At 49.2% G+C, this 12625-nt stretch overlaps 1 protein-coding gene across 12 annotated transcripts in view; it reads left to right on the top strand.

Moving 5' to 3' along the window:
* The window catches only part of CELF4 (CUGBP Elav-like family member 4), an 876733-nt gene that overhangs the window by 777458 nt on the left and 86650 nt on the right, over window positions 1-12625 (top strand). For all 12 annotated transcript variants that reach the window (XR_015706128.1, XR_015706124.1, XR_015706127.1 and 9 more), the window contains exon 7: window positions 9170-9317. Coding sequence is in view for 4 of the 12 variants with exons in the window: in XM_087763663.1 (XP_087619789.1) it covers window positions 9170-9317 (148 nt within the window). In the remaining 8 variants the exon portion in view is untranslated. The remainder of the gene's footprint in view (window positions 1-9169; window positions 9318-12625) is intronic.

The following is a 12625-nucleotide window of genomic DNA, read 5'->3' as shown; positions in this document are numbered from 1 at the left end:
CTGGTGGTGTTCCTGAGCAGGTGCTTGGCAGTGTCAGGTGTGTATCTACCCTGGTCCAAAGGTAGCAGCAAGACATGGAGAGGGAGATGTGCATCAGTGAGCTCTTGCTTTGGTTCAGCTGTGCTGCAAAACTGCATCCTTTGCTGTTTTTTGTCTTAATCTCCCATGCCAGGATAGGATGGATAAGCCTGTGGAGGTGCCTATCCATCCACTGATGACAGAGCTGGCTGAAGTTTAGCCACCTCAACTTGAGGTAGCAAAAAGGTGTGTGAGATAAATCCTCCCATCTCTCTCTGTTGACCAGCCATCACTACCACCCCTCCCTGTGCTTTGGATGACCTTACCAGTTCTCAAGCCTTGGAATGGGGACTGCAGGCTCATAGCTCTTGAGGTGATGTCTACGGGCATGAACCAGTTCAGTGGCATCTCCTGGTCTCCTCAGAAGATAAATATTTGAGTAATAGTAAAGGCCAGGTTGGAGGAAAGAGGGAACAAATCTATAAAATCAGATGGGAAAAAGCTCTAAATGCTGAGGCAAAGATCATGCCAAGGAAGTAAGAAAGAGAAGCAAATGGAAATATGTCCTTTCAGCTGAGGAAGGGAAAAGCTCCTCTCCGTCCCCTTGAATCAGTCTGAGATAATAAGGCTGCTGCCTTTCTGATTAGTGCTCTGTGGCCCCAGCCCAGGCAGGGAAAATCTGCATTTCAAATGGCATATTTTAAAGTACACAATGCCCAGGGGCCCTGCTGCTGTTGATTTGCCTCTGGTGGGGTCACTGCCTCACTTTCTACAGCTTTATTAACTGGGACCATACAGTAGGCCTCTTTCAAAGTGAAAGGAGAATGGATGGGACATTTGTCTTCAGGGGGAGTTGGGGAAGGAGTGGGGTGACTTTTATTTGAGCTCACTTGAGAATGCCCCAGAGGTTTTATAAGGGAGGCTGGTGACCCTTACAGGACTTGCCCTTCTGTAAATTTCCCTGGAGCCACCCTGGGGGGAAGGAGGTAGGTCTATGCTGTCAGCCCCTTTCAAGGTGACTGTCCTCCCACCCCCACAATGCCGCTGCACTGAGCCTGGCTGTGACCATCAGCCACTGGGCTGGGAAGGACCCCCCGTCCTCTTTCCCCTTAACATTTACACTTACTACCTCTGACCAGAGAGGGAAGGGCATGAATGGGAAACATGACAGCAGAAGCATAGCGAGAGTGTTTCCAAGGGTTGAGATGTCCAGACGTGGTTGGGACATGGTTAGGGTCCCCTCTCTAGCCAAGGAAGCAAAGCCAGTTAGCTGGGGTATGTGGCTGTGTTCAAGTACAGGATGCTATACTCCTTGCAGCTCTGGAGGAGACCCCGGTTTAACCCATGGGCTGGCTCTGAAGGCTGCAGTGAGGTGTAGGTCCTCTGGGTCATGAGGTACAGGGCTCCAGCTCACTTCATCATGCCAGGGGTGTTTCCAGGTCTCCAGGGCATCTTGGGTATCCCCAGAGCACTGAGCATAACAGAAATGGGGTGGCCGCTCCCTGCAGGATGCATGCTGTAGCAGAAGCAATTGAACCTAGTTTCCCAAATCACAGGTTAGGGCCTTATTTTTACTGCATTAGCTTTTTAACCCTAAGCTAAATTTAACATCTTTGCTCCTCAAGCTCCTAATTCAGTTTCTGTGAGAGTATGCCCAGTTTTAAGTGACTGTTTCACGGAAACCCACCAGGTTTCAGGCTGCAGAACCTGCACCTTCAGCACTCATCAGCAGAATAGAAACTTCTAGTTCTTCTCATAAGGAGAGAGACAATACCATCTTCTTTCTGAAAGTCTCTGACAGAAAGGCATGAATGACATTACACTGCAAAAAGGACCATGCCTGTAGCCAAGGTATATTCTACAAACATGCATCTTCCAGTGCAAATTTATAAGCCCTCTGAAAACACAAGAAGCCGCACACTCAGGTTATCTGGTTTGCAAACCAGGAGGAGCACCTGCCATTGTGGAGTTAACTCTTGTCGTGGTTTAACCCCAGCTAGCAACTAAGCGCCACACAGCCACTTGCTCACTCACTCCCCCCCGGTGGGATGGGGGAAAGAATCAGAAGAGTAAAAGTGAGAAAACTCATGGGCTAAGATAAAGACAGTTTAATGGGTAAAGCAAAAGCCGTGTGCACAAGCAAAGCAAAGAAAGGAATTCATTCACTGCTTCCCATTGGCAGGCAGGTGTTCAGCCATCCCCAGGAAAGCAGGGCTCCATCACGCATAACGGTTACTTGGGAAGACAAACGCCATCACGCCAAATGTCTCCCCCTTCCTTCTTCTTCCTCCAGCTTTATATACTGAGCATGATGTCATATGGTATGGAATAGCCCTTTGGTCCGTTTGGGTCAGCTGTCCTGGCTGTGCCCCCTCCCAGCTTCTTCTGCACCTGGCAGAGCATGGGAAGCTGAAAAGTCCTTGACTAGTGTAAGCACTACTTAGCAACTACTTAGCAAAAACTTAGCGCCACTTAGCACTACTTAGCAAGAACCAAAACATCAGCCTGTTATCAACATTATTCTCATCCTAAATCCAAAACACAGCACTATACCAGCTACTAAGAAGAAAATTAACTCTATCCCAGCTGAAACCAGGACAACTCTGAACAGCTTAGAGACATCCATGAGCAGAAGAAGTAGTAACATAAGCCATAAATAATGTCTCAAGTGATCGCCTAGCTCTGCTGAGTGCAAAATGGAGATTGTCTTTGGAGCAGCACAATCATTTGTATTACCATTGGCAACGCGGTATCTTTTAGATAGAGCCCTGTTTTTCTTGCAGCACAGGTGACACAAAAGTCAAAAAAGGATTAGCACTTTTAAATGGTTGAGAACCAAGGTCCAAAAATATCCACTGAGGGCCAGGTAAGGGGTGGGAATCATTTCATCTGACTCTGTTGGAACGTGCAGCTGGGGCTCCAAATACAGTCAATAGGGAGTAACAAAGCTGCAATTCATAGAATCATAGAATCATAGAATCGTTAAGGTTGGAAAAGACCCTTAAGATCATCGAGTCCAACCATTAACCTATGACCGCCAAGTCCACCACTAAACCATGTCCTCAAGCACCATGTCTACCCTTCTTTTAAATACCTCCAAGGATGGAGACTCAACCACTTCCCTGGGCAGCCTGTTCCAATGCCTGACTACCCTTTCGGTGAAGAAGCTTTTCCTAATATCCAACCTAAACTTCCCCTGGCACAGCTTGAGGCCGTTTCCTCTCATCCTACTGCTTGTGACTTGGGAGAAGAGACAGACCCCCACCTCGCTACAACCTCCTTTCAGGTAGTTGTAGAGAGTGATAAGGTCTCCCCTCAGCCTCCTCTTCTCCAGGCTAAACAACCCCAGCTCCCTCAGCAGCTCCTCATAAGACTTGTGCTCTAGACCCTTCACCAACTTCGTTGCCCTTCTTTGGACACTCTCCAGCACCTCAATGACCTTCTTGTAGTGAGGGGCCCAAAACCAAACACAGTACTCGAGGTGCGGCCTCACCAGGGCCAAGTACAGGGGCACTATCACCTCCCTGGTCCTGCTGGCCACACTATTCCTGATACAAGCCAGGATGCCATTGGCCCTCTTGGCCACCTGAGCACACTGCTGGCTCATGTTCAGGCGGCTGTCAACCAACACCCCCAGGTCCTTTTCAGCCAGGCAGCTCTCCAGCCACTCCTCCCCCAGCCTGTAGCGTTGCATGGGGTTGTTGTGACCCAAGTGCAGGACCCGGCACTTAGCCTTGTTGAATCTCATGCAGTTGGTCCCGGCCCAACCATCCAGCCTGTCCAGGTCCCTCGGCAGGGCCTTCCTATCCTCCAGCAGATCGACACTTCCACCCAGCTTGGCGTCATCTGCAAACTTCCTGAGGGTGCACTCGATCCCCTCATCCAGATCATCAATGAAGATATTGAACAGAACCAGCCCCAACACTGAGCCCTGGGGAACACCACTCGTGACCGGCCGCCAACTGGATTTGACTCCATTTACCACCACTCTCTGGGCCCAGCCGTCCAGCCAGTTTTTAACCCAGCGGAGAGTGCACTTATCCAAGCCGTGAGCAGCCAGCTTCTCCAGGAGAATGCTGTGGGAGACAGTGTCAAAGGCCTTACTAAAGTCCAAGTAGACAACATCCACAGCCTTCCCCTCATCCACTAAGCGGGTCAACTTGTCATAGAAGGAGACCAGGTTAGTGAAACAGGATCTCCCTTTCATAAACCCATGCTGGCTGAGCCCGATCCCCTGGTTGTCCCACACATGCCGCGTAATGGCACTCAAGGTGATCTGCTCCATGACCTTCCCTGGCACCGAGGTCAGGCTGACAGGCCTGTAGTCCCCGGACCCTTCTTGTAGAGGGGCGTCACATTTGCTAACTTCCAGTCATCCGGGACCTCCCCGGTTGACCAGGACTTCTGATAAATGATGGAGAGTGGCTTGGCAAGCTCCTCTGCCAGCTCCCTCAGTATTCTCAGGTGGATCCCATCTGGCCCCATAGACTTGTGAGCATCCAGGTGGAGGAGCAGGTCAGTGACTGCCACCTCTTCGACAACTGGGGCTTCACTCTGCATCGTATCTCCATCTCCCAGCTCAGGGGCCTGAAAACCCCCAGGATGACCAGTCTGACTATTAAAGACTGAGGCAAAGAAGGCATTAAGTACCTCAGCCTTCTCCTCATCCTTCGTGGCAAAGTTTCCCTCTGCATCCAAGAAAGGAGGGAGATTCTCCCTGGCCCTCCTTTTGTTGCTGATATATTTGTAAAAACATTTTTTGTTGTCTTTAACAGCAGTGGCCAGTTTAAGTTCTAGCTGGGCCTTCACCTTTCTGATCTTCTCCCTGCATAACCTCACAACATCCTTGTAGTCCTCCTGAGTCACCTGCCCCTTCTTCCAAAGGTGGTAAGCTCTCCTTTTTTTCTTGAGTTCCAGCCAAAGCTCTCTGTTCAGCCAGGCCGGTCTTCTCCCCCGCCTGCTCGACTTACGGCACATGGGGACGGCCTGCTCCTGTGCCTTTGAGACTTCCTTCTTGAATAACATCCAGCCTTCCTGGACTCCTTTGCCCTTCAGGACTGCCTCCCAAGGGACTCTGTTAACCAGACTCCTGAAGAATCCAAAGTCTGTCCTTCTAAAGTTCAGGGTAGCAGTTTTGCTGACCCCCTTCCTTACTTTGCCAAGAATTGATAACTCTATCATTTCATCTGCCCATAGGCATTCAAGTAGAGAAGGGAGAGATGAATCTTGGCCTAGACTCCTCTACCTGTTATCACATCAACTGTAATAGGTGACCAGCTCAGAGAAAAAAACCCATCTCTATTTAGTTTACTGAATCTGACATTGGGAAATGCCAAAAGCATAGTCCTCTGCCTGCCCTAGAATGTCTCTGGTACAAATACCAGGCTGTTAGCTGCCACCCAGACTGACCACGGCACACACATGACCAGCCATATGTCACTCCGTGTTTTGAGGTGGGTTTGTTCATGCAGCTCTGGTCAGCTTTGGAGAAACATAGAGAAAAGTCAGCAAACGCCGGACTGTGACTGTCCCCAGCCCTTGCAACTGCGTCCATCTCAGAGAGATGCTACTTTGATCAGCAGTGCTAAACAGATCCTATAGGCACAGATCTTGGCCATCATTTCTGCAACCAGCCAGTTATACCCTCAGCTGTCACTAGGTGAAAATACCCGGCACAGAAAATGAGATATGGGTCAGCACACCCAGTGCTGGGGTCAATCCAGTGTTAAAGATGGATGGATTCCCCCTTCCTCATTCACTTCATTGGCATACTTACTAAAATCACCTGCTCAGTGCCTCCTCTCAAACGACGCCTAGAAACAAATGTACTCCTTAAAAGGGAATCCGCATTGTGCTACAATAGAAAAGATTGTCTAATCACTCCATCAGTAATTACAAAGAACAAGATATAATTAATTAAAATGTGAAAGTGTCTTATGCAAGGTATAATAAAAAAGGGTAATTAACAACCAAAGGGAAAGCTACCACCTTGCCACCAATCTGCATTAGGCTACAAAAAATAATAGTACTCGACTCCACTACAGCACTTTTCATCTGTAGATCTGAAGGCACTCCTACGTGGGGAGGCAGGTATCCTGTGTCCTGTTTCATCACTGGAGAAACCAAGGCAAATTTACACAACTTGTGCACGGTTATACAGCAGGTCAGTGGCAGAGCATCCTTTACTTTGGTCTCTTCACAGATGGTGAGAAGGAAAGTTTCAGCATTTGAATGAGCACAGTGATTTCAAGGATTTGTTCTAGTGTGTATGTGTATGAACAGTTAATTTAGCTGACACTTCAATATTAAACTGAACAGTAGGGAACAGCCTGTTCCTTGCCATGACTTTTGAGGTCTGTTTAATGCTGAGAAGCGTGTCCCGTGTGCTTAAACAACAACATCAGAGGGTGATTTCCTGATGGGAGAGAGAGTGAAATCACAGAGAGAAGCAAAACAGAAATACTCCAATTCTGGAGACAGCAAAGACATGAGTCACTTCTAAAATCACTGCAGAAAAACAGTTTCCTCCACTATTATCAAGTCATAGAATCATAGAATCATAGAATGCTTTGGGATGGAAGGGACCTTTAAAGGTCATCTAGTCCATCCCCCCTGCAATTGGCAGGGACATCTACAACTAGATCAGGTTGCTCAGAGCCCCATCCAGCCTGTCCTTGAATGTTTCCAAGGATGGGGCATCTACCACCCCTCTGGGCAACCTGTTCCATCCAGTGTTTCACCACCCTTATCGTAAAAAGTTTCTTCTTTATATTTAGTCTGAATCTACCCTCTTTTAGTTTAAAACCATTACCCCTTGTCCTATTGCTATTGGCCCTGCTAAAAAGTCTGTCCCCATCTTTCTTATAAGCCCCCTTTAAGTATTGAAAGGCCACAATAAGGTCTCCCTGGAGCCTTCTCTTCTCCAGGCTGACCAACCCCAGCTCTTTCAGCCTTTCCTCATAGCAGAGGTGTTCCATCCCTCTGATCATTTTTGTGGCCCTCCTCTGGACCTCCTCATGCATTACCAGAGGCTGGGGAATGAACAGAGTGAGGTTTTGCTCTCTGCTCATCCTCTTTCCCCCACACTTTCTCTAAGCATCCACCACTCGTCACTAGTAGGGGTTGGATACAGACTCAGACATACCTCATCTGGCTCTTTGTACAGCTCCAGGGAAGGGGACAAGAGGCAGCTTCATCCAAGCATCCTTCTCCTTCACACCAAGACTATTTTACAAGCCCACTGCAGCCATACTGTACACATGAACTGCAATGACTGTGTGCTAGGTTCAGAGTGTAAACTAATGATAGCAAAGTCTGGTTTTAATGAGAGAAGCGTTTCCAGCATGCATAACCATTCACCACCCTTCTGCTCCAAAATTTTTACCCCCAAATGCCTGAAAATATAGCCCGAGTTCCTCATTTCTGCCTTTTGTAGGTGCCGAAAAAGAAGCAGCATTGTGATCACTTTCTGAAAAAAAAAAAAAGTTAGTGAAGTCATCCGAGATCAAAACCACAGGGAAGGGGTTTTGTCACTATACAGTATTAAACTTACTAAACTAGGAGAGCTCCCTTCTCTTGTATAGCTCTTCTGGGAGTCTCTGCTTGGTTGTGTTGGAAATAGGTGCTGTAATCTGGTTAACAAGGACAAGTGTAAGGTCTTGCACCTGGGAAAACACAATCCAGGAGTGCAGCTCAGACTGGGATCCACCTGGCTGGAGAGCAGCTCCGTGGAGAGGGACCTGGGGGTCCTGGTGGACAGGAAGCTCCATATGAGTGAACAGTGTGCTGCTGCGGCCAAGAGGGCCAATAGGATGCTGGGTTGCATCAAAAAGGGCATCACCAGCAGAGATAAAGAAGTCCTTATCCCTCTCTACTCGGCGCTTGTCAGGCCACACCTCGAATACTGTGTACAGTTCTGGTCCCCGTTATACAAAAAAGATGTGGACAGGCTGGAGGGGGTCCAGAGAAGGGCCACCAAGATGATCAAGGGTCTGGGAAGCCTGCCGTATGAGGATAGGCTGAGAGAGCTGGGTTTGTTCAGCCTTGAGAAAAGGAGGCCATCAGCAGCCACCAATGCTTTCCCAGAACTTTTCTACAAGCAACATAAACCATGAAACCTCTCCACTCAGGAACGTATAAAGTCTTTTCTCTGACTTTCTCATCAGGGAAGGGCCAGGGAGTCAGAGGGCTGAGTCCAACTCATGGGAGACTTCCACACTGGGGAACAAATCTTGGGGGTGGGGATCATTAAGACCCCAAGATGCAAAGATGCATTTTGCCTCCGGCCCCTATAGTGAGAAAAGGAGGCTTAGAGGTGATCTCATCACCATGTACCAGTACTTAAAGGGGAGCTACAAAGAAGATGGAGACTCCCTTTTTACAAGGAGTCACATGGTGAGGACAAGGGGTAACAGGTACAAGTTACTCCCAGGGAGATTCCGATTGGACACGAGAGGGAAATTTTTCACAATGAGAACAGTCAATCATTGGAATAATCTCCCCAGGGAAGTGGTTGACTCTGCTACGCTGAACACGTTTAAGACTCAGCTGGACATAGTGCTGGGCCCTCTCGTCTAGATTGTGCCAGAAAGGTTGGACCAGATGATCCTTGAGGTCCCTTCCAACCTGGTATTCTATGATTCTATGATTCTATGATTTTATGAAATCAAGTTATCCCCAGAGAATTAGCTAAGCTTGCTGCTCTGGAGAGGGGATCCCCTCACCCCACCGCTCCACATACACTGGTCTCCCATCAGCAGCCGCCAGTGTTTTCCCAGAGCTTTGCTACAGGCAACATAAACCGTGAAACCTGTCCACTCAGGAACATATAAAGTCTTTTCTCTGCCTTTCTCATCAGGGAAGGGCCAGAGATTCAGAGGGCTGGGTCCAGTTCATAGGAGACCTCCACATTGGGGAACACATCATGGCGGTGGGAACCATAAAGACCCCAAGATGCAAAGATGCATTTTGCCTCCGGCCCCTATAGTGAGAAGGAAGGCCAAGGCTGGAGGGGTACCACAGGCATGGCAAGCTGACTTTTCAAAACAGAGGGATGCCTCACACCCTCACCAGGTCCCCATCCTGGTGCCGGTGCCACAGGCTGCCCTGCCAGTGACCGCATGATATTTTTTCCCTGCTCTCTTTGTTCCAGCTGATGCAGCAGCAAGCCGCGATCATGGCATCGGTGGCACAGGGCGGCTACCTGAACCCCATGGCAGCCTTTGCCGCAGCCCAGATGCAGCAGATGGCGGCTCTGAACATGAACGGCCTGGCGGCTGCCCCCATGACACCAACCTCAGGTAAGGGGCCAGGGGGGTGGAGAGGGCAAAGGGCATGAAAATCTGGCTGCATCCCAGAGGAGATCTGGCAGGACATGTTAGCTGACAGGTTCTCCCCCAGTGAGTGTTTATTGAAATGTTGGTCTTGGTGGTGAAGGCCACTAGCAGTGAGGAGTGGAGCCAACCAAATCCTTTTGTGGTCTGGGAGAGGGAGAAGGGGCAGAGAAAGGCTGTTACTGCCTCTTCCAGGGCTGGGGCCAGCTGCAGGTCAGCTTCTGTATCGTGAGATAGTTGTAAGGGCAAAGTCAAAGGGCTCACCAGCAGTGGGCTGTTGGGCTAGCTGTGCTCCGTGCTGAGTGGCACTCACTGGTGGGTGAGGAGAGCAAGAGGATTGAGACCCACCAGAGCCACGATGCAATGAGCTTGTTGGGGAGGAGGAAGGGTGCTGGCAGGGAAAGCACTGGAAAGGGCTCTCAGCCATGACCCTTCCCTCTCAGCCTTATCCCTTACACAACTTTCCTTTAGCTCTGAGCACCCTCCAAATGGCACAAAACATCCCCCAGTGACCTACACTGGTTTATTGGTGATGCATATAGATGTCCAAGGGGTCAGTGCTGGTGCTGTCACAACCAGGCTGGTCCAAAGACAAGCAAAATAAGGTTTGTGGTGAGATGCAATATCATTAACAAGATGAATTATGTCTTTGGGACACATAAGCCTTTCCCTTACTGTGAAATAGGACAGGAGGTACTCAGGGAAGACTTCTGGTGCTACCTGGAATGCAAGTGTTTGTTTGGTGAGAGGGTTTCTGGATGCTGGAGCAGAGGTAGGTAGTTGGTGAAGGGCTGCCAGGATGTGGCTAGGCTATGAGGTGTCACAAGAAGCCTGTGCTAGGAGCTGCAGTATATGATTCAGTGGGCAGAGAATTAAGCTGAGATGGAAACAGGACTGGATTTCCTGGGGCTTGAGGCACAAGGAAATCATTTGGGCAGGAACAGGTCAAGGAACCGGCAGGGCTGGTAGTCATGGAGTGACATATGGCCTAACAGCAGGGAAGTAGGGCAGCAGAGAAAGGGGGGGCCAAACCATGAGAGGAAAGAAGTGAGAATCTGGAGAGCTTTGCAATATAGCACTGAGTCTGGTAGGGGACTCAAAGGTTCAGAGGACCATTTCTAAGGGACAGGTTGGGATAAAAGGGTCTCTGGGGTGATGCAGTTGCTCCTATGAGAGGCACTGGGGATGGGACTCAGTTCAGAAAGACATTGCATACCAATGCCCTTGTGTGAACCTTGAAGCATCAAGCTGGCCTGGGGGGACCAGCTTGACAAAGGTTTGTGGTGAGACATGGGAGAAGTGAGCTACACCTGAGCCAGCTGTGGTTCAGGCAGTGCTGGCCAGAGCAGGATGTGCGACTCCAGAGCAGAGCAGTAAGAAAGGGGCAGCTTCATTGCCAAACATGAAGAGGTCTGCACCATCCCTGGATCAGGAAAGGGCTGTCTGACAAAGCAGCCAGGAAAGATGCCTCATGGCTGAGAAACACTGGATGGCAGGGAGATAAGGCACCGCAGCAGTGCAGGCTTGGGGGCTATTCCTAATGAACTGAGTTCTGCTAATCTGTCTGCCAAAGAAAACCTCCCCATTCACACACAGCTTAGCATCTCTTTGCAATCTGTAGCTGGGAACAATGTCAGCAGCTACTGGATCAGATACCTATCTTTTCCTTTGCTTGTATTAGAATATGAGGGGGAAAAAAAGGGAGAGAAAGACAGATCTCATTCCATGCGAACTTATGGAGACCCAAGGAAAAGTGCTTGACAAAAAAATCTTATACCACACATTTCAAAATATATATTTACAAAATGATAAATGTATAAACAACAAGTCGATGGAGCTAGTGCAAATCCAAATAGAAAAGAGGATTAATTATATGTGCACCCTTTAAACCCGCTGCTGGAAAGATTATCATATTTGCATTAGCTACATTTGTTTTGTGTTGGTGGGAGCAGAGAGAACATCAAACAAAGACTGCCTGGAATTCAAATGCTCTCAGGGCCTGGAAAGCTGAATCCAGGAGCTGGTTTGTGATGGCCCCACCACAAAAGAGCACAAGCTCTTTTGCATATAAATAAGTCTTGAGAATGAGCAAGTTCTGTTACATAGGTGTGTAAATACCAGTACAACAGCCAAATTCTGTGCCTACCATGATATCCAGCACATGAAAATTACCCCAGCCCTTCTTTGGTGTAAGCTCTACTCCTTTTCTGGTGTGCCCAGTGCCTTTTGGGGACTGTTAAACTCTTATTGAGGAGAAGGAAAGGTACTTAATGCCTTCTTTCCCTTGGTCTTTAATAGTCAGACTGGTCATCCTCAGGGTTTTCAGGCCCCTGAGCTGGGAGGTAGAGATAGGATGCAGAATGAAGCCCCAGTTGTCGAAGAGGTGGCAGTCACTGACCTTCTCCTCCACCTGAATGCTCACAAGTCTATGGGGCCAGATGGGATCCACCCAAGGATACTAAGGGAGCTGGCAGAGGAGCTTGCCAAGCCACTCTTCATCATTTATCAGCAATCCTGGTCAACCAGGGAGGTCCCAGATGACTGGAAGTTAACAAATGTGACGCCCCTCTACAAGAAGGGTCGGAAGGAGGATCCGGGGAACTACAGGCCTGTCAGCCTGACCTCGGTGCCAGGAAAGGTCATGGAGCAGGTCATCTTGAGTGCCATTATGTGGCACGTGCGGGACAACCAGGGGATCAGGCTCAGCCAGCATGGGTTTATGAAAGGGAGGTCCTGCTTCACTAACCTGGTCTCCTTCTATGATAAGGTGACCCGCTTGGTGGATGAGGGGAAGGCTGTGGGTGTTGTCTACTTGGACTTTAGCAAGGCTTTTGACACTGTCTCCCACAGCATTCTCCTGGAGAAGCTGACTGCTCATGGTTTGGATAAGTGCACTCTCTGCTGGGTTAAAAACTGGCTGAATGGCCGAGCCCAGAGAGTGGTGGTGAAAATGGAGTCAAATCCAGATGGTGACCAGTCACAGGTGGTGTTCCCCAGGGCTCAGTATTGGGGCTGGTTCTGTTCAATATCTTCAATGATGATCTGGATGAGGGCATTGAGTGCACCCTCAGTAAGTTTGCAGATGACACCAAACTGGGTGGAAGTGTTGATCTGCTGGAGGGTAGGAAGGCCCTGCAGAGGGACCTGGACAGGCTGGATGGATGGGCCGGGGCCAAGTGTATGAGGTTCAACAAGACTCAGTGTCAGGTCCTGCACTTGCGGCACAACAACCCCATGCAACACTACAGGCTTGGGGAGGAGTGGCTGGAGAGCTG

Source organism: Nipponia nippon, unplaced genomic scaffold (genome assembly GCF_047370975.1).
Source record: "Nipponia nippon isolate SJK-2023a ecotype South Korea unplaced genomic scaffold, ASM4737097v1 scaffold_29, whole genome shotgun sequence".
NCBI lineage: Eukaryota > Metazoa > Chordata > Aves > Pelecaniformes > Threskiornithidae > Nipponia > Nipponia nippon.
This window is presented reverse-complemented; position numbering and strand designations above follow the sequence as displayed.